The 17,817-nt window shown below is 39.4% G+C and overlaps 2 protein-coding genes across 10 annotated transcripts in view; one reads left to right on the forward strand and one right to left on the reverse strand.

Moving 5' to 3' along the window:
• GSDME (gasdermin E) overlaps positions 1–7,548 on the forward strand; it is a 29,139-nt gene extending 21,591 nt beyond the window's left edge. For 6 of the 7 annotated variants that reach the window (XM_030010273.2, XM_030010275.2, XM_030010278.2 and 3 more), the window contains 5 exons: positions 509–697; positions 2,686–2,813; positions 2,930–3,116; positions 4,646–4,719; positions 5,512–7,548. In XM_030010273.2, the coding sequence (XP_029866133.1) occupies positions 509–697; positions 2,686–2,813; positions 2,930–3,116; positions 4,646–4,719; positions 5,512–5,742 (809 nt within the window). In that variant the 3' untranslated portion in view covers positions 5,743–7,548. The remainder of the gene's footprint in view (positions 1–508; positions 698–2,685; positions 2,814–2,929; positions 3,117–4,645; positions 4,720–5,511) is intronic. The other variant, XM_030010280.2, reaches the window with a different exon arrangement.
• A 2,058-nt stretch (positions 7,549–9,606) lies between these two features.
• The window catches only part of PALS2 (protein associated with LIN7 2, MAGUK family member), a 61,428-nt gene continuing 53,217 nt past the window's right edge, over positions 9,607–17,817 (reverse strand). For all 3 annotated transcript variants that reach the window (XM_030009451.2, XM_030009449.2, XM_030009448.2), the window contains exon 12: positions 9,607–16,515. In XM_030009451.2, coding sequence (XP_029865311.1) covers positions 16,339–16,515 — 177 coding nt within the window. In that variant the 3' untranslated portion in view covers positions 9,607–16,338. The remainder of the gene's footprint in view (positions 16,516–17,817) is intronic.

Consider the following 17,817-nt stretch of genomic DNA (forward strand, 5'->3'; position numbering starts at 1 on the left):
GCTGAGAAAGAGGAGTCTATCAGTGCCAGGACCAGAAGAAGCCTGTGAGAGACTCTTTAGAGCTCTTACGAATCTCAGAAAGCGCTTTCATGTGTCTCCATCGTGGGTGGATCCTCTAGCCCACGTTACAGCACATCTCTTAATTGGTAGAAAGCGTGAAGAATTCATACCTGAATCTCTTGTATGCAGCATTCAGGTTTACAGTGTCGGTGAGAAGTTTTCATGTATTTGCTGTCTGCATTAGTTTTAGTTTACAGGAGCTGGTGTCACATTTTGTAGTTGCTAGCTGCACCACAGGACCTTTGTCTGTGCACACTGTACCAGACATCAGGGCTGCAGTAATGCTCAGTAATTCACATACATAGCAACCATTGGCATTCTTTCCATCTAGAAGAGATGAGACACAGAGAAATCATATGCGAGAACACTAGATAACATAAGCTAGCATCTTATTAGGTAATTGCTTGTGTACTTTATTTTTTTTTTAAAATGTAATTTCTTATTACAGAATTCTGTCTGCTAGATGAACAGCAAGGAGGTTTTGAAAAAGAAAGCACAGAAGGCTCAACTTATCCCCACTCAGCACTAATCGGAGATGCTTCATTTCTCTATCAGCCAGATGCTGTTGATAATGAGATGTACTCTGGGGCTAAAAACCTCATTCCCAGTGATGCTTCTTTAAGTGTACTGAAACAAGGTATTACCAGAAATGCTTTACATTATTACATTACAGTGAGTTAAGCAACATGATAGGAGGAAATAATCTGGTACAATAATACATAAGAAATTATGTTACTTCATTTTAATAGCCCTTATCAGGAACTCTTAGGGGAATGCACTGAAAGAATAGAAAAATTTACTTCTGCAATTGGTATATGTGGTGGACTGTTCCCTAGGAACGTCCTGAATCCCTTTGTCATAAAAATTATTTTACAAAATTGGGTTTTTATGCCAGTTCTGTTACAATCCATAAGGTTAGTGATGATCTATGCTTTCATTCAGAAAGGGTCACTGAAAATACTTTTTCATGATCAGGAAAATACTCTCAGTAAAGCGTCTCAGTTAAAGGTTATTTTAAGTCTCAAAAATTACAAAGACATCTCCCCTGCCTTCAGTTAGCCTCATTATTTTCTGAGAAGCTTTATAGAAATCTTTGGTATCAACTAAGGCTGACAAAATTAAAATGTGATTTAAATGGAAGCTTGCAAATTGGTGTAATGAGCCAGGCACAACTCATTTATTGTAGGGATGTGGAAGGAAGGGGCAGAATTGTCACCAGAGGAATGAAAAAGAGGAAAACAAATGAAGGCCTCAGAATACACTTTACTTTTCATCAGTTCTTGGTAGTTCCTCCAGCTTGTTCTAACAATGAACATAACTTTTGTTATCTCTAAATTTCACCCTTTGTGGATGGCTGTTCAATAGACTAACTGTGACCAAAATAGATATTTGTTGTCCTGAAATAAATTCTGTCATTCTCTAATGTAGACTTGTTTGAAAGGAATAACCGTGTCTCCATGTGTATATAAAAGCCACTTATTTGTGAAAGAATGGTATGCTACTGTTTTGGGTTTTGTTTTAGCTTGACATGCTTTTGTCCCTTTCTTGCTTAAAAGGCTCGGAGGTTTCTTTTAATTAACCTGGACTGTCTCTTGGGGAAAAAAAAAAAAAAAAATATTGTTTCTACTAAAGCAATTTGAAGTAGGTTTCCTCTTCTGTTATTTGTATAGCCAGTCATATGATTGCATTAGGTACAAAAAAGATCTGCCTGTGGCTGGGCTTTTTCTTTTTTTCCAATGAAATAATTTTTAGATATAAAAGGCATCTTTGAAGAGAGCATGTTTCTTGACCAGAGTGATATGAAGGGAAATTTCTTTTAAAGAAGGTTAAGAATGCTTGCATGCCCATATTTTTGGAATGTGGAAAAACACATTCCAGCCTTCCTTCCAGTTGGCATTATTGACTTGAAAACTTGTTTTCTTTCAGCAAAGTGGTAATTTGATGTCATAAAACGCTTTGGTTTAGTGTCATAGTTGAATTGTGGAGAAGGAAGTGTAGTGAACAGTCTTCTGCTTCCGTTGTATGTATTGTAATGGATTCAGTATTTCAGTCAAGAAGAGATTTTTGTCCTGATTTTTGTAATAAGTCTTTTAAGGTCAGGGGTGAAGGGATGTAATTCTTTGATGCACCTGATGAAATACGAGGACAATAACAATTTAGCATTGCAATAGGAACTTTTAATTCTGTGTGGGGACTTATACTGTTGACTTTGTAATTCCTATTAATCCACGTATTAAGAAGTAAGGGTATGAGCAGAACTCTTCATTCTGCCTTATAAATGAACATTCTCTGGTGATGAACTTTCAAGTGAGAAACTTAATATATAGTTAGTTCAGTTAACGTTAAAATACTGACTTCTAAAATATGAAAAGTACTGAACACCAAACGTTGATCCTTGGTAGCTATTCTTCTTTCTTAGAATATTCATTGATGCTTCATTGGCTCATTTGGGAAATATAATCAGATGTATTTCAGCCTTGCATTATAGCTTGTGCTGATGGTAATTAGGATGTCAAGATGTGGTGATAAATGAGCTTATGAAACACATAGCAAAAATGCTAACTGTTTTTACTGGCATTTGTGTAGAAATACTTAGTTTTACTTTTTACTGCTTTCTTGGGAAAGATCTGTCACAGTTGAAGACTCGGTTCCAGCCCTTTGTGAAGCTGCCGGAAGACAAGCAAAAAGCTTTATATAAAACCCTTTGTGAACTCTTGCTCCATGAAGAAATGATAACTGCCCTGGAGGATGTGGTAAGATGAAGAAACTTTTGCTTGCTTCCTAAAAGTAATTTCAGGATAGAGATAGCATTCTCTTTTGCTTGAACTTTTCTCTTTTCAAGAAGTTTTACTTATTCTTTTGCTTCCAGTTAGATGATATCTGCACAGGAGACAAGCCAGATCTGAAGGAGTTAAAACCTGCACAACGACAAGACCTCCTTGATTTCTTGCAGCTCTTAGGGTGCAGTTTACAGAGTGAGCCACTGTTGCAGAAATACCAGCCTCAGGATGAAGAACTCTTCTCAGCTGCTCACCTCCTTATCAGTGCTATCTCTGGTATGTTGTGAATGAAGGAAAGAGCCCTTTTTAAAATTTTCCTTTTAGAAGCTCCTTCTATGTTAAAGCATTTATAGCTCTTTTTGAGCAGTTGGTGAGCCAGGTGAACATAATTTGTTCTGTTTCTTTTTATGGGTTTCGTATACCATGCTTAGCATTCCTGGCTGTGAATTATATTCAGCCCTCAATCACTGGCGGATTTTGCTTGTAAAATACACATTCCCCCAAGATCGCTCAACTCTACTTTCTGCTGAGTGTGGGCATTTCCAGTTTGGCAAGCTAATCTCTGTTCTTATTCCATACCAGAGTTCTTCCTGCCTAAATGCTGAGAATTACAAATTAGGTGTTGTCTTCAGTATAACAGCATTTATTGTTGAGGTGCAAACTACATTTAGCATAAATGAATTTAACATAGAGACACTACAATTAGAGGGTTGTTTTGCAGCTGCTGAAAAAGGACATTAAACATAAATGTCAAACAAATGCCATGCTCATAATCTAGTTGGCACCACAGTGTTAATTAAAAGCTACCTGCAAAGTCCAAGACAGACTCCTTCCTGGCTTTCTCTCCTCTCTCTTATATATAAAGAATTTCCTGACATTAAGATAACGAAGGGAAGTGCAGTGTGGTGTTAGTTAGATGTGGCACTGTGCAGCAAAATGCCAGCGTGCATCCATATACACACAGTACCCAGGTAGGAAAGCTTAACTCATTTGCAGAGACAGAAAAGAAATCGAAAACAGAAACCTGCTGATGTGGTAACACTTGTCAGATGCTATTAACAGCAGGGTGCAGTTAATTGAGTGTGGTGCATTATCACCTAGCTTTGGACATAATGTCTACTGCTAATGTCCAGGCGTAAATGTAGCTGGATCAAGAATCAAAAGCTGTTTTATGCCTGTTGCTTCTATTAGGAATTACAGCCTTGAGTTACAAAGTTGAAGGGTACCACAGGGATCATTTAGTCCATCTCCCTGCCCCAAGGCAGTCTCAGCTATGTCATTCCTCTCAAATTGTGTTTTTGCTGAAGTCAGCATCTCGTATAGATTTTGAGAGCAGAGGTTCTTGTTTTATTCAAGGCCTAAATCATTCATCCAGCCTGCAGACTGGGAGTGAAACACTGGGGAGATAGTTGGGGAGGAGCTGAGAATGATGGGGAGGAAATCCCCTTTCCTACAAGCTGCCTTTTTTCAAGGGTAGGGATAGTCAGTGTGGGGCTTGTACCCATTGCCTATCCCATTTTATTCTGCACTCTGGGAAGCAGGCAGGAAAGGGCTGGATCAGCCTCTTCCAAACATCTAGCAGAGCACTTGTGACAGCTGTCTTCAGCATTGAATCACTTTGGTCTCCAGTGTCCATTTCATGAGGTGCTGTACCTGCAGATGGGCTTCAAAAATGCAGCTTGTCTGTCTTTGCTCAGCAGAACCCCGTAACAAAGCTCACTGTTAAAAGAAGTCCCCTTTCCAGCAGCCAGCCTCGTGCAGTGTTTGCTGGAAACGATCCTTCCCTTTTAATGTTTCCTTTACAGAGCTGTCTGATTACACTCTTGCCCTGCTGCGTGCCTGCTGTGATCTTCAGGTTGTTCCAGCATTGTGTTGTTTGGTGAGTAATCAAAATGTGACTGTGTAGCGTGTGGGCCCCAGCAGTAGTAATGACTGTGTTCTCTGCCTTATTGTGTTTCTCATCCAATAAAGAAGATGTCAAGCTCCAGTGCAAATTTCAGCTGTAGGCATTGCTTAGGCAAGGTCAGAGTCTGACAGTGGCAAACGATGCAGGTAATTTACTGGAGGTGGATACCTAACTTTAAAATGTTTCTGTATTTGGGAGATTTCATGGGCTGTGGGCAAAAGAAAATTGTAACTTAAGCTCAAATTTTAATTTACTAATAGTCTCACTAGCTCATTTTAAAGCCTCAGTAACAGTAATCACCTGCCCTTGGGAAACAGAAATTTCACTTTGATAGCAGAAGTGCTTGGGCCTTGGCAAATTCTGAAGTTCCAAAATTCTGAGGCCATTCATTGAAACTGCTGAAGGAATGGGGCAGGGCTTTTTTAAAGCTTTTTAAGCTCACTGACAAAAGTAATAGTAGAAGCCTTTAAATACGTAGGGGCAAGCTCAGAGTAAGAGAGTTTAGTGTGATCTGCAGGAGAGAAGTTGGACTGGAGGAAAGGATGCGGTAGGAGAGATGTTTCTCCTTAGAGGGGGCCGTGCAGTTCTGGATAAGTACATCGTACTTGTCAAGGCTAATAGTAACAGGAATCTTGCCCTTTTGCCACTGCCTTGTAAGCTCTCTGGTGGTGGTGTAAGAAGGAACTGAGCTATGTGATGGCAGGAACAGCACTGCTTGGAAAACCTTTTAATGTCTCTGTCTTTTGCTCTCTCTCATAAATACAGCCTAACATCGCTTCAGCCAATGGCACTGTGGCGCTGAGCAGTCCTTTGGTGGCTACTCTCACTGACAGAGGAAGATTTGATGTCGTGCAAAGGCTGTTTGCTTCATCAAACATTAATTTCGAAATGACAGAGTCTTCTGTAAAAGCTCTAACTGTGAAAGAACCTAGATTCTTCCCGCTTGTTCTTTATGTTGCATTGTACGGATTTTATGCTTTAGGTGGGAATGTATAGGAGCTTTGCTGAGTATCCAGTTATTGCTCTAGCCTGTTCTTTCTTCTGTAGCTCTGCAGCGTAGTGTTGGTGTGTTTGAGCTCGCAGCAGAGCCACTCAGCTGAGTACTTATGGCAGTCCAGCCAGGGGTTACGGAGGTCAGGGTGGACTCTGTGTGCTTGGGGTGAGCACTCTGCACTGCCATCAGGTGTGCTGCTGCTCTGCAGTTTCACTAAGGTGTGTATGTCTGCAGTGGAAAATACATCAATAAGGGATGAAGGGGAGGAATTAAAAAAGACAAGTCTGTAACAGAAATTAAACATAGCTATTCTGGTAGTTGTTAGATCTGCAGGGCAGTAGAAGCCTGATTGCTTGCATTATTATGTGTGGGAGAAAACTGCAAAGTACAAACTGCTTTTTGTAAGCAAGCAAACAAGCAGGCTGTGGAAATCCAGGGTTCTGCAACGCAGTAAATGTTTTGCTTGTTTAAGACTTGATGTGCAGAATGCCTTCACTCTGGAGCAAGTGGAATGGAGGACTCTCAGAGGTACTTGATTAGGTTTTAATTTATTAAGTGTAGTTTGGCTTTATGGATGTGAACTGCACACTGCAGGAAATAAATAAACCTCTTTTTCAAAAATTAAGACCACCTTAGGGATTTATGCCTCTGTACAGCATTTCTGTTTTCTAATCAGTTTTTACTCACCTTAGCAAGTTTCAGCTGTTTAAATTGCATTCTGAACCTTCTCTTTGAGGTACGGTGAGGCCTTTTGGCGTGTGCACGTGAAATGTCCCCGCTGTACTCCACAAAAATGATCATTTTACCCATATGACATTTTAAGTGCAGATGTTTGGCTTGTTTCTTTGACTAACAGCAAAGTGTTAGTAAACCACTTTGTGCTTTGAACTATTTTGCCTTTTTTTCATCGTAATTTTTTGTAATCATGTGGATGGGACAGAAATGCAGCAGAGATCACTGTAAATATGGGCTTGGGAAGATGACGTTCCAGGTAAGTGGAATACCAGTGCTTTCAGATAAGATTGTGAGATGGCTGACAGACAAACAAGCAGGCACCTGGAAGGGGGGGTGGTGGTAATCAGGCACCTGTGTGTGTGTGTGAGGGGCATAATCAGTAACCAGGCCCTCCCTGCAGGTTAGCTAGAGGGTGGGAGTCCTGGGTTCAGTTTTCTGCTATATTCCCACATGGTCTTGAGCAGATTGTCTAAGAGGTCTTTAAAAACTTATGTCAGTTAAGCTTTCCCCGAGGAAGTGGACTTTGCAAAAAAGCACCGCGGTACCTTTCCATACTCTGAGAGTGCAGGATAGCCTTGCATGCTGAGCTGTTGGCATTCCTGCGTCTCATCTGTTAAACGAAGCTGATGGTGTTGCCTGAACGTTGCGCTGGTGTATATGGAGATGTCCTTTAGGAGGATGGAAGCATGTTACTCTGCTTCTGGGAGTGATGGCGTGTTTGTAAATGGGAGAGTCTTCTTTTGCCAATCACTATTCAAAAGTTGCCTCTGTAACTAACTAATTTATCAAAACTTCCTATTAAATGGTATGTCAAAACAATAGAATAACTTATAACCTCATGCATGCAATTTCCATTGTTCTTCTTTTTGGGATTCCAGTCATGCGCTTGGCCTTGAAAGGTGGTGCACACACATGGCAAGTGGGTATGTGGGCATCCATGTAGTGCCACTGTCCACGTGCTCTGGTCTTCCTCACAGAGTTTTGGTGTAAGCTTTATGTGCGCTATATTGCATAACTGCTTTCAGGGTATGCATGCTGTGTCATATATGTAGGAGAGGGGATTTGTTTAAAGAGGGGGAAAAAAACCCAAACCCTAAATGCTAGGTGTTCTACAGAAACATAATTAAAAAAAGAAAAGGTTTTGTTTGTTTCCTGCTGTTTTGTTTTCAGATGTACATTAGTCTTTTGCTTCAGCTAAATCCACGGAACAGGTTGAGGCTGAGGAGTATAAAGGTTGCTGACAGAGCCAAGCTGAGGGCACCTGAGGGGCTGGCGGTGTTTATGGTACTGGGGAGGCCTAGCAGCCTCACAGCTTGACTGGCAGTAACTACAGCCGAGGAGGGTGCAGGCACTGTACTCTGTGTTACAGAGTCCTGCTGCTTGTGACCCTTAGACAGATGGGAACTCGGGGAGACGTTGCATGAGGCACCACCGCTGCGGGCTGCGCTGATGTGTGATACCCCACCTCCTGCGCGGGACCAGCGCCCCTGCCCCATGCCTGAGGGGGGGGGAGCAGCGGAGGGGGCAGGTACCCGGCAGGGAGGGGTGGCGGGGGCAGCCGCACCAGGGCCCCTGCTCAGGGGAACAGAGGCAGGAGTCAGGGCAGCCTCGGACTCACAACACAAGAGACGCTTGGGCAAGCAGTGGTGTGCCCCAGAGACCCCAGACTTGCTGCTAGTCGTGAAGGTTGCTTGGGTCTCTTGGCTCCTCGCCTCATCTGCTGCCATACTTTTAGGATTGATCAGTGTCTGCAGAAGGCAGCGGTTGCACTTCAGCCTTGGCTTTGTCCTTTTATGTGCTCTTTGTGGAGGGGTTTCCCAGCTTTCCTCCATTTGGCAGCACTTCTGTGACCACAGAAGCACCTCTAGACCAGCAGGTAGCCTAGGGTGACGTTTTTAGAACTGAGCGAGCAGCACAAGTGGCAGAAAAAAGATGCACTAAGGCAGGTTATCTGTTCATCACTTTCCCTCCAGTTCCTTCTTCCATGCTCTTGAAAGCAGGATCCTTACGCACACTAATATGAAAAATAGCTCAGACTGGGGATATGAAGATCCGAGGGAACAGCAGGAACAATATGTCTCTCTCCAAGTAACTCTTGTCCTGTCCTTCCCTAAGCTAAATGAGGATAGCCTCTTCAGGGACCCAGCCTAAGCTGCACTGATCCAAATTAATTCAGAATCCACTTCAGAAGAGCTGGATGTGCATCCACTACATCTTAGATAAAACAGCGATTTCCTGTGACAGGTTGGTCTCGTACAGAAAATGCTTTTTCAAGGTTAGATGGGGTCTTCCCTAGAAAACGGAGGTGGTAAAAGGGCTGTAGGGTCCTTTAGAGAAGGTTGGAGCTTGTCTCATAAATGGTTTGATTTCACACCCTGATACCCCTCCTCAGAATGTTGCTTCCCTTTGCTATACTTCCACACTCCCCAGGAGGAAGGGGGAAGAAACCGCACTTTTGCAATTCAGGATCAGATCGGGACCAGGGAAGACGAGGTCCGCAGCCTTTTTTCAAAGAGCGAGCTCCAGAGGGCAGGGGGCTCAGCCTTGCCGTCAGTAACCAGCACTCACCTAATACAAGCTGCAGGCCGGAGCCCCTTAGGCTTTTGCATGCTGGCTAATTAATTACAGTGCAGGCCCAGGAGAATGACTCCCTTAATGCCGCAGTGCTCAGAAAATAAGGACCCCCAATTCAGCAATGATGACATTTATAGGATGATTGAAGAGGCCCCAAGAGCTGTTGAATGGGCATTTGGTGCATTCAAGAATATCAAGCTAACCAAGACCAAGTGAAAAGTTGCTTTTCGGAACTTTGAGCACTAAATGAGACCCAAACACGCTATACAAGCAGTGTGCGTGTACCTGTGAAGCCTGCTACACTTAAAAAAACCACAACACCAAAGCAGCACACAGTGCAAAGCCCGATCTGTGCAGACAAGTGGGTCAGTGTAATATTTGGTACCAGCACACCAACACATCAGTGTACTAGCAGGAAACAGAGTGTTATGTGGAGCCAATTTTCAGCAGTAAAGGATTAGGTAAAGATAAAAGGCAGATGTGCACAGATAGCTTCTTGATAGCTTATTTGGCTAAAATTCAAAGTATGACCAAAAAAAAAATCAGAAAACAGCTAATTACATTTTTTCAATATTAAATTTTTATTATATACAAAAATATTTTGTTGGGAATTAACAGAATTTCACAATTTGTACATTAACATTTTTATGTTTGGCTGTGTTTATTGTGAAAATATTAGCTGTGAAAAAGGGGGGTTTTAGAAAACAAGTCGCAATTTAAAAATGTCCTATGTATTAGCTGACTTTATCAGTATGAAGTCAGAATGCTAACAAGTCCCATCTCCTAGGCCTGCTCTACAGTATTGTATTCAAACAATTAGGTACTAAATCAATTGCAGGTTTACATTAGAAAGTTTAGCTAATAGTTAAGATTTTTTTTTTCTGTAGGATGTTTTCAGCTGAAGAAAGAGTATTTTTTTTTACAGGAGAGCAGTTTTTAAAGTTTTACAAATGTCAAATCCAGTTTAATTTAATATGCTGTAGAAGAAAAAAAAAAAAAAACCACAAGAGCTTCCAACAGGCAAAAACAATTGTGAGAAGAAGCAAGGTAAGGAAATGCACGGTGACAGAATTCTGATACACATTTAAATCCAAACACTTAACCTACCCCAGTTTGGGGTGGGAGAGCGGCAAACTTTTTTGTACTTTAAAACCTAAGGAAGCTGTCCCCCTTCTTATACCACAGCACACAAATGTTACACACAGGCAATATATGATGAGGGAGGGGAAGGAATGTTCAACATGCATTTTCAAAGGGGGAGAAATACATTTCAACAGTTATCACCATATATAATTGTGTACAAGAAAGACCTAAACCAACAAAAATCAGTCAAAAAAAATTTGGTTTTGCAGCCAACAATTTTGCTGCCACCCCCAGAATACAGAGCAGTGCCATTCATTTTGCTCTACACTATGTATCCTGTAAGAGATCAAATAACAGAAAAGTTACTTGGGTTTTTGGAAGAGGGTTTACTGTACTCTAGGTAAGGTTGACTACTTAGGAAGTAATACCTGGATCAGCTGTGAAGACAGGCAAACTTGCAGGGACAACATTAACATGGAGCTAATGACATTAAAAGGAAAAGGATAAATGGGAGAAAGTGTTTCCAGGACTACTTGAACTATGTTAGCCTTGCAGGTTGGTCAATAAGTATTCCACAACCAACCACTGCCTTAGCAGCAAAAGGAACTCCATACCCAACTAGCACGAGAAAGGGTTAAAAATATTGAGAACAAAATTGACATTTACTTCAAGTGTAATTTATCCTATAAAATATAAATATATTGCTGAGACCCTGCTGAAAGAAAAAAAATTCTATTTGGAGGTGAAACTGCTTAACAGCCTTCAGCAAGCTGGAGTTTGTTTTTAAGCCTGTACAGGTAAATTCCAGCTGCAGTACCAGCAAATGAACTGAGAATTCAGCAGTTTAAAATGTGACAGTTGTGGAATAGTATCCCAGCATGGAGAATTCAGGTAAATTAGCAGATACTGTCTGAATTACCCCTAAGTTTTATTTATATGTGTGTGTGTGCGCGCACATGAGTGTACTTTTCATATGTCTGGAAGCCAAAGCTGCCTCTGAAAATTGGTTATTTTACAAGTGTTTTCACTCTTTTTTTTTTTTTTTTAAAATCTCTCTTGGGACTAAAACCAGTAAGTTACACCAGTCTTATATACCAATGTTTCTGTTGACCACTGTTTCCTCTACAGGACACAAGCTAAGAATCCCAGACAATTCCCATCAGTAAGCTCGTTAAACACACATGAAAACCAAACAGGGTAGGCCAAAAAAAGAAACTCAGGAGAAAAAAAAAAAAAAGGGCCAGGACTTCACCACCTTTCATAATGACAGTCCATCAGAGAAAGCAAATGGCAGTGCCTTTAACTACAGAAATCCTTTTAATGGCCCAGGAGAGGTTTTGTGTAGGGAGGGACTGACAGCTGGAGGGGTATTTAAGGCAAGAGGCCTAGGAGACTACAAGTCTTTGTATGCAATAACCACTACCTAGGCAACAATAAATTGGTCTCACCACTTTTGCAAAAGTAGTATAAAGTTTGGCAACAACACTACGGTACTTCAACTCTTCAGAACTTGGGTGAGCCAAGAAGCCCTGCATGAAGCAAACAGTCTATACGCATTTGCATGACAGATGCAACAGGCCTCCACCTGTAGTTTGTCTTGAAGCTGTACCTACAGGCGCAATGAGCGAGGGGGAATCGACTGACTGCCGTACGCGCTATAGATGAACTGAGAAACAGCATCTGCCTCAACGTTCAGTCTGAATGAAGAAGCCAGACAGAGGAAGCCTGGATGGGAAACCAAGGAATAGGTAAAGGAAATTTGAATTTGTTTATGTTCACAATTATAGCTCATCGCCTCATTTCTGGAGTGGTGCTCTACTTGATCATTCTCCACTGGTCCTTAAGAATAGCAGAGAGGCAAGCTTGGCTCCAAAGGGTACCTAGTCAGGAATTTTCTGTGTTTCGAAGAGAAAAAAGTTTCCTGTTTCTTATCTGAATCACCCTCTTCAAAACAAAACAAAGCAAAACCCAGATGACTTCCTGAACGCTGAGCTGCAGGCAATTTGTACAGCAAGTCATTTAGGTATGATTTTAGAAGATGCAATGAGTTAGAGTTGTGAGTATAGAGGATTGGGAAAATCGTGTCACATTTTGAGCCTATCCAAGATGTGACAGTTCATATAAACACAAATTCAGAAGTGATGAGCTGATCTTCCATCCTTGTCCACAAAGCTTTTGTACAACTAAGTACACAGAGCTGCACTGATCTGAGAACACGGCACAAGTTAAGGATACTGCATTGGTTATAAATTCAATTTCCCTTGCCTACATCGCTGATTCTTCTGCAATTTTACCTTCATTTTATATTTGCAGAACATTTTGAAAGACCTTTCTAAATCTATGCAAGATGACATATCCCATTATATTTATCCCACTAAACTTTTAATTGACTGCATCTTGTCACATGATGTAGAACGTAAAGTAGACCTGCTAGTGTAACATTTAGAGACAGAAAGGTAATCACTTGGGTACATATGCACCAAAGTATTTACATGAATGTTGAGACTGGTGCACACTTAAGGGAATTTTTGGTGCATTTAAGGAAATAATTTATGGGTCTTGGCATACTGACTGTACTTTTATGTACAACTTTTCATTCACAGGGCAACTACAGTGTTTCTTCTATAAGTCTCTTATATGTACAGAATTTTACAGCACCTCATGCACTGTCCAAAACAGATAGAAATTACAGATAAATATAGAATTTTTAGATTGAAATATCTGTATATTTAGAAAAATATACATTAGTAAACACAATAAACCAGGTAGAGAAGTGTACCAGTTTAAAGTCTCACATGCACATTTCTGGATTAAGTCATGGTAGCTTAGTAATGTGATAGCAGAGGTGAGCATTTTTTGTTTCACCATCCACATACATACATATACACAGACAACTATTTGATAATTTACTTTTCTAAACTACTTAAATATTTATCTTGTGATACATACCACATATCTTAAACATTTAGCAGCATCTTCACCTCGCTCAGACACACCTATTGTTATCATTAACAGTCAAATGTAAAAAGTTTTCCTGTTAGTATCTGGAAAATTAATTTTTAGTACAGAATGATATACATGAAATCCTAGTTATTTTAACTCCTCCAAAATACTTCAAACAGCTGTTACATGAAATATTTTCACTTGCTCAAAACTAGCCTTTCATAGTGTCTTTCTTCCCTAATTGCACAATATACAGGTCTCTTATCTAACATCTGATCTAGCATACCCTGACAGGTAGAGACTTTCACTGCTGTGTATATAACTGAAATGGCACCATCATTCTAAGAACCTCCAAGAATGCTCTTTTTTAAAAAAAAAGTAACTGTCATTCTCATTCTAGTCATCTACCAGGTAGTGACAAACTAAGCAGGATATCTGATGAAAACCTGATTTTGCTAAAAAACAAAACAACCCCTCTCCCCTCCCAACATTATAGACCTGCCAATCTGAACTCTCAATTTTCAAGATTTACCAAATAGATGCAAGAAGTGTGGTGTTTGGGGTTTTTTTTTTTTCCCCTTAAAACCTGCAGGTGGACATCCAATTAAAACCTGTGATCTTTGCATGCAACCTAAGCAAGCCATCTTCTCTTATTGCTTCAGAATTGTACTTTCATTAGCATCTACATTAACACCACCAAATGGTCAGCCACTAGGCTCCACTGTGCTAGCTGCTTGATTTAAAAAAGCTATGTGTACCTGTAGCAAAAACTAAAGCTTTAGGCTTTAGCAAATACATGGCTGTTTGGGGATTGCTAACTAGGGAGGACAGTATTCTCCCTGGGATGGAAATAGAAGGAGCAGAGAGGTTTTCCTGACTAAACCTTGGTGCCCATGTTTCGTGTGTTTCATTTGGTTAAGTAAATTTATGGAAAAAAAGATGGAAATAAGTGATATTTGCAATATAACGTACTATGGTGTGGAAACTGAAGAATCTTCTCATTCCATTCATTAGGGAAGAGTGAGCTCGGCCCACTTTTGGCATCACAAATAGAGTATTTTCTAACTGATAATGAAAAGGCATCATATCTGTCCAGATAGCACATCTTATTTACACCATATGTAGGTCTCCTATTACACAGTATACAAACACAGTTTAGTCATGTTCAGCATCTAGTGCCAATAGCAAATCATTAAAATAGTCAAGCAATGGCTCTGCTATCACTGCTGCTACATTCAACACAATCCATTTCTCAAAGCAGCCTCTGAGCAATAGGATCACAGAACATGTCTCCTGGGAAAGGAAAAGAAAAGTCTCATGCTGGTGCCACATTTAAAAGCTCTGCCAAACTTAAACAAAACCAGAGAAAACACATCCTGGAAAGTGTAACAATAAACCAAAGTTGTGGTACAAATTTTCCTTTGAGAATTTCAGATTCCCTCTAAAAGACTGAAATCTCAGTATTAAGAGCCACAAAGATGACCTGCGCTATACACAGTTTCAACTAATATTTTCCACATACACTAGGATCTCAAGCTCCCCCTGACACTTTCCCCCCACAACAACCAACTTTATAGGCTTTGTAAAAATCATCTGTAGTATACAGGTGTTTTGAGGGGTTTTTTGAGACTTACACTTTTCCTATACTGCACCAACTCCATTTTCCTTTTCCTTGTGCACATAAAATCTTTAAGAGCCCCAGGAAGCAATACTGTTTTACAGTGTCTAAGCCTCTTTTCCTTCAGAAATACTTCTGAGGAACTTGCCTTTTGATAGCATTCTGTGTCACACTTTGGTGTTGAAAAAGAATTCAGAAGCCAGGTGCCTGTCACCAGATGGAAGAGAAATTAAACAAATAGATGACTTCAGTTTAGACACCTAACCTGGTAAGTGATGGTGAATGTTACTATATACAACAGCTGACATTATAATATAAAATATGGTCATAAAAAGAGCTAGTCTTAGTGACAAGCTATATTTTCATTTTGTTCTTGTTAAGCAGAAATTTACATCAGCATAAGTTTTGATAAATTAACTTGAACCTAATACAAATTATATCAATGAGCCTACTAAGGGGAGAACTGTCACTAAACAAAAGGAAATATGTTGTAAAACAGAAAGGTATAAACAACATTGCTTTTTAGCAGTAAGCTTCCAATTCACAAGCTATCTAATGAAAAATACAACTAAAAACAATGCAACAAAAAGCACAGAAATTCATTACATCACACTCCTAAAAATACAGCAGTTGATCACACACAAATATTCAAAAAGATAATATAGAACCCAGCTAGATATCACAGGAAATTAAGCCACAGATCACTATACAAATATTGAACAATATCCTAAGAAAAGAAAATGCCTTTTTTTTTTTTTTTTTAAAGCAATGTGTTTTCACAAGTGTGAATAAATAGTCCTAAACCTTAAGCGTCACTCTACAAGGCTCCACGTTATCAGGTTCTCTCTCAGGCTACTTCACCATTATTCAAATTGCACTGAATTATCTTGTGTACAAGCTTTCTAATGTCAGTTTTTCAACCATAATGGGCTAACAGGTTGGCTCCCAAGAACAGCCTAATAAGCAGCTTACAAAGTATTGCTTTACGTTATTTAAGAGACACGTATAAGGGAACCTATACAACAGTTGTCTAAATCAAGAGACATCAAGAATTTGTGAAACATCAAGAATGCACCAACATTAAGCCGAAAGAAGCTGCAGCAATGGAGCTGTGTGTTGGTTGCTGCTTTTAGTATTTAAAATTCTGCTCCCATGAAATTACTATTTTTTTTAAGGAAGAAAAAAACCCCAAAGAAATTAGTGTTCTTTCCTAAGAAGAGCTATAGACTTTTGACCAGTTAAACACTGACGTTAACAAGTTTTACAAAAATTGTTTCAAGTATCCTTTTTTTAATCACAGTGAAAATGTAAGACCAAGATGTAAATGTTGAAGTGAATGACTGAAAGTTTCTTAGATGAAAAAGGCAAAGGTACTAAATCAAAACATATAAAAATGCTTAAACGCATTTCCTTCATGTGATATGAATAGAAAGGTTATCTGTAAAAAGTTAGAAAAATTAAAATAAATTACATATTTAAGTACACTTTCCCTTCGACATTTTTATAAAAATTCAGAACAGTGTACTTTTGAATATACAGAGTAAAAATGCACAGGTGCCATAGGTTATCGTCGGTATCTACACGTCGCATTAGCATATTTGCTGCAGTTGATTTTATTTGTTACTTAAGCTCCTCTTGAGAAATCTCAATATACCCAGCTAATTGGGACCCACTGTGGTTCCAGCCTCAGTCTCTCGATAGCAGTCTGTAGCTTCTCAAAGGCTTTGTCTAGGTTGTCATTTACAATGGTCAGATCAAAATAGTGGTTGTATGCTCTCTGGATCCGTGCACTTTCATCCACTGTTTTTTTCAAATCAGTGTCCTGTTGAAGAGAATTTAAAGATTACTAAGAACATAAAACTTGGCAAATCCTTATAAATACAGAAGTATCCCTTCATTACATACTGCAACTGACTATTTAAAGCTGTATACTGAATATATTTAAAAAATAATGAAAGTTTTCATTTATAGTAAATCCACACAGAACTTCAGCCAAAATGCACTGAAAGAGCTGAAAAAGTTAGGAGCTGTGCCAATAATGTTAAATATGGCAACCAAATGTTTTCAAATCTTGCAATTTTTAAGAAAGTCAATAGAAGCATGTTAACTTGGGCTGGTATGCACAACGGGCAGTTAATCATTTTGTATGTGCAACTGACAATCCAATCAGAATAAAATTAATGCTTTAGGAATGACTGAGTCAATCAGTTATGTAAATATATTTCTGCCCTTTTTTGTTTCCACAGAAAGCATCAAAAAATCCAGGAATTTAAATTAGTATGAAATAAAAGAAAATGCAAGATACATTTCTAGTAGAATAAAGCTCTAGAATACCTTATTGCTTTTAGAGGCTACATTTCAGCCTTGCTCACCTGACATCAGTTCCTCATTCATAAACTACTGCTGCATTACTTTAGTTCTGACATAAGCTGCAAAATATGCAGGAAATTTATATTCCTACATTATTAAGCCTTCATGAAGTGCTGCCACTGAGCACTTTTTTAGGTTTCATTAGTCCTACATTCTTAGAAAATTCCTCTCTGCTTTTGCACAAAAGCAATTTTTTTCTAAGCGGTTATAAGATTTGTCCCCTTGACAATATTTATTTTAATATTTTCAAGTCCTGATACAGTTGTAAATACAAAAGCCAAAATGAAAAAGTAAGTTTGTGAGTAGCCTTTCCTTCACAGTAAATGAAGAAGACAAGCAAACGTATCACAAGAGCCAGAATTTTTGCAATGAAGTGGCTTAGGATGCTAGAAATAATGTAGACAGACCCACTAGCAAGCAGAACAATATTTTAAATGGTATTTGTTTTTCATTTGTTCAGGAAGTACAAGAATATGAAATGGGAAATCATACTCTTTATATACATGTGCACAGATATGATTTTGAATTCATAAAGATACATAAATGTATATTTTAAATGTAACTATCCTCTTTATTATTCATAAGGACAAGTAAAACATAGGCAAGGATGTCCCTTAGGGAATCAAATATTAGGAAGTGCAGGAAATAATTTTTATACTTGTCTGGACAGTTTTAACCTTGCCTTCTTGTATATGCATCACAAAATTCAGGGTCATTCAGGGCAGAGAGGAGGAAAGGCAGAGCACCCACAGAG

The sequence above is a fragment of the Aquila chrysaetos genome, chromosome 3 (assembly GCF_900496995.4).
Source record: "Aquila chrysaetos chrysaetos chromosome 3, bAquChr1.4, whole genome shotgun sequence".
In the NCBI taxonomy this organism is placed as follows: domain Eukaryota; kingdom Metazoa; phylum Chordata; class Aves; order Accipitriformes; family Accipitridae; genus Aquila; species Aquila chrysaetos.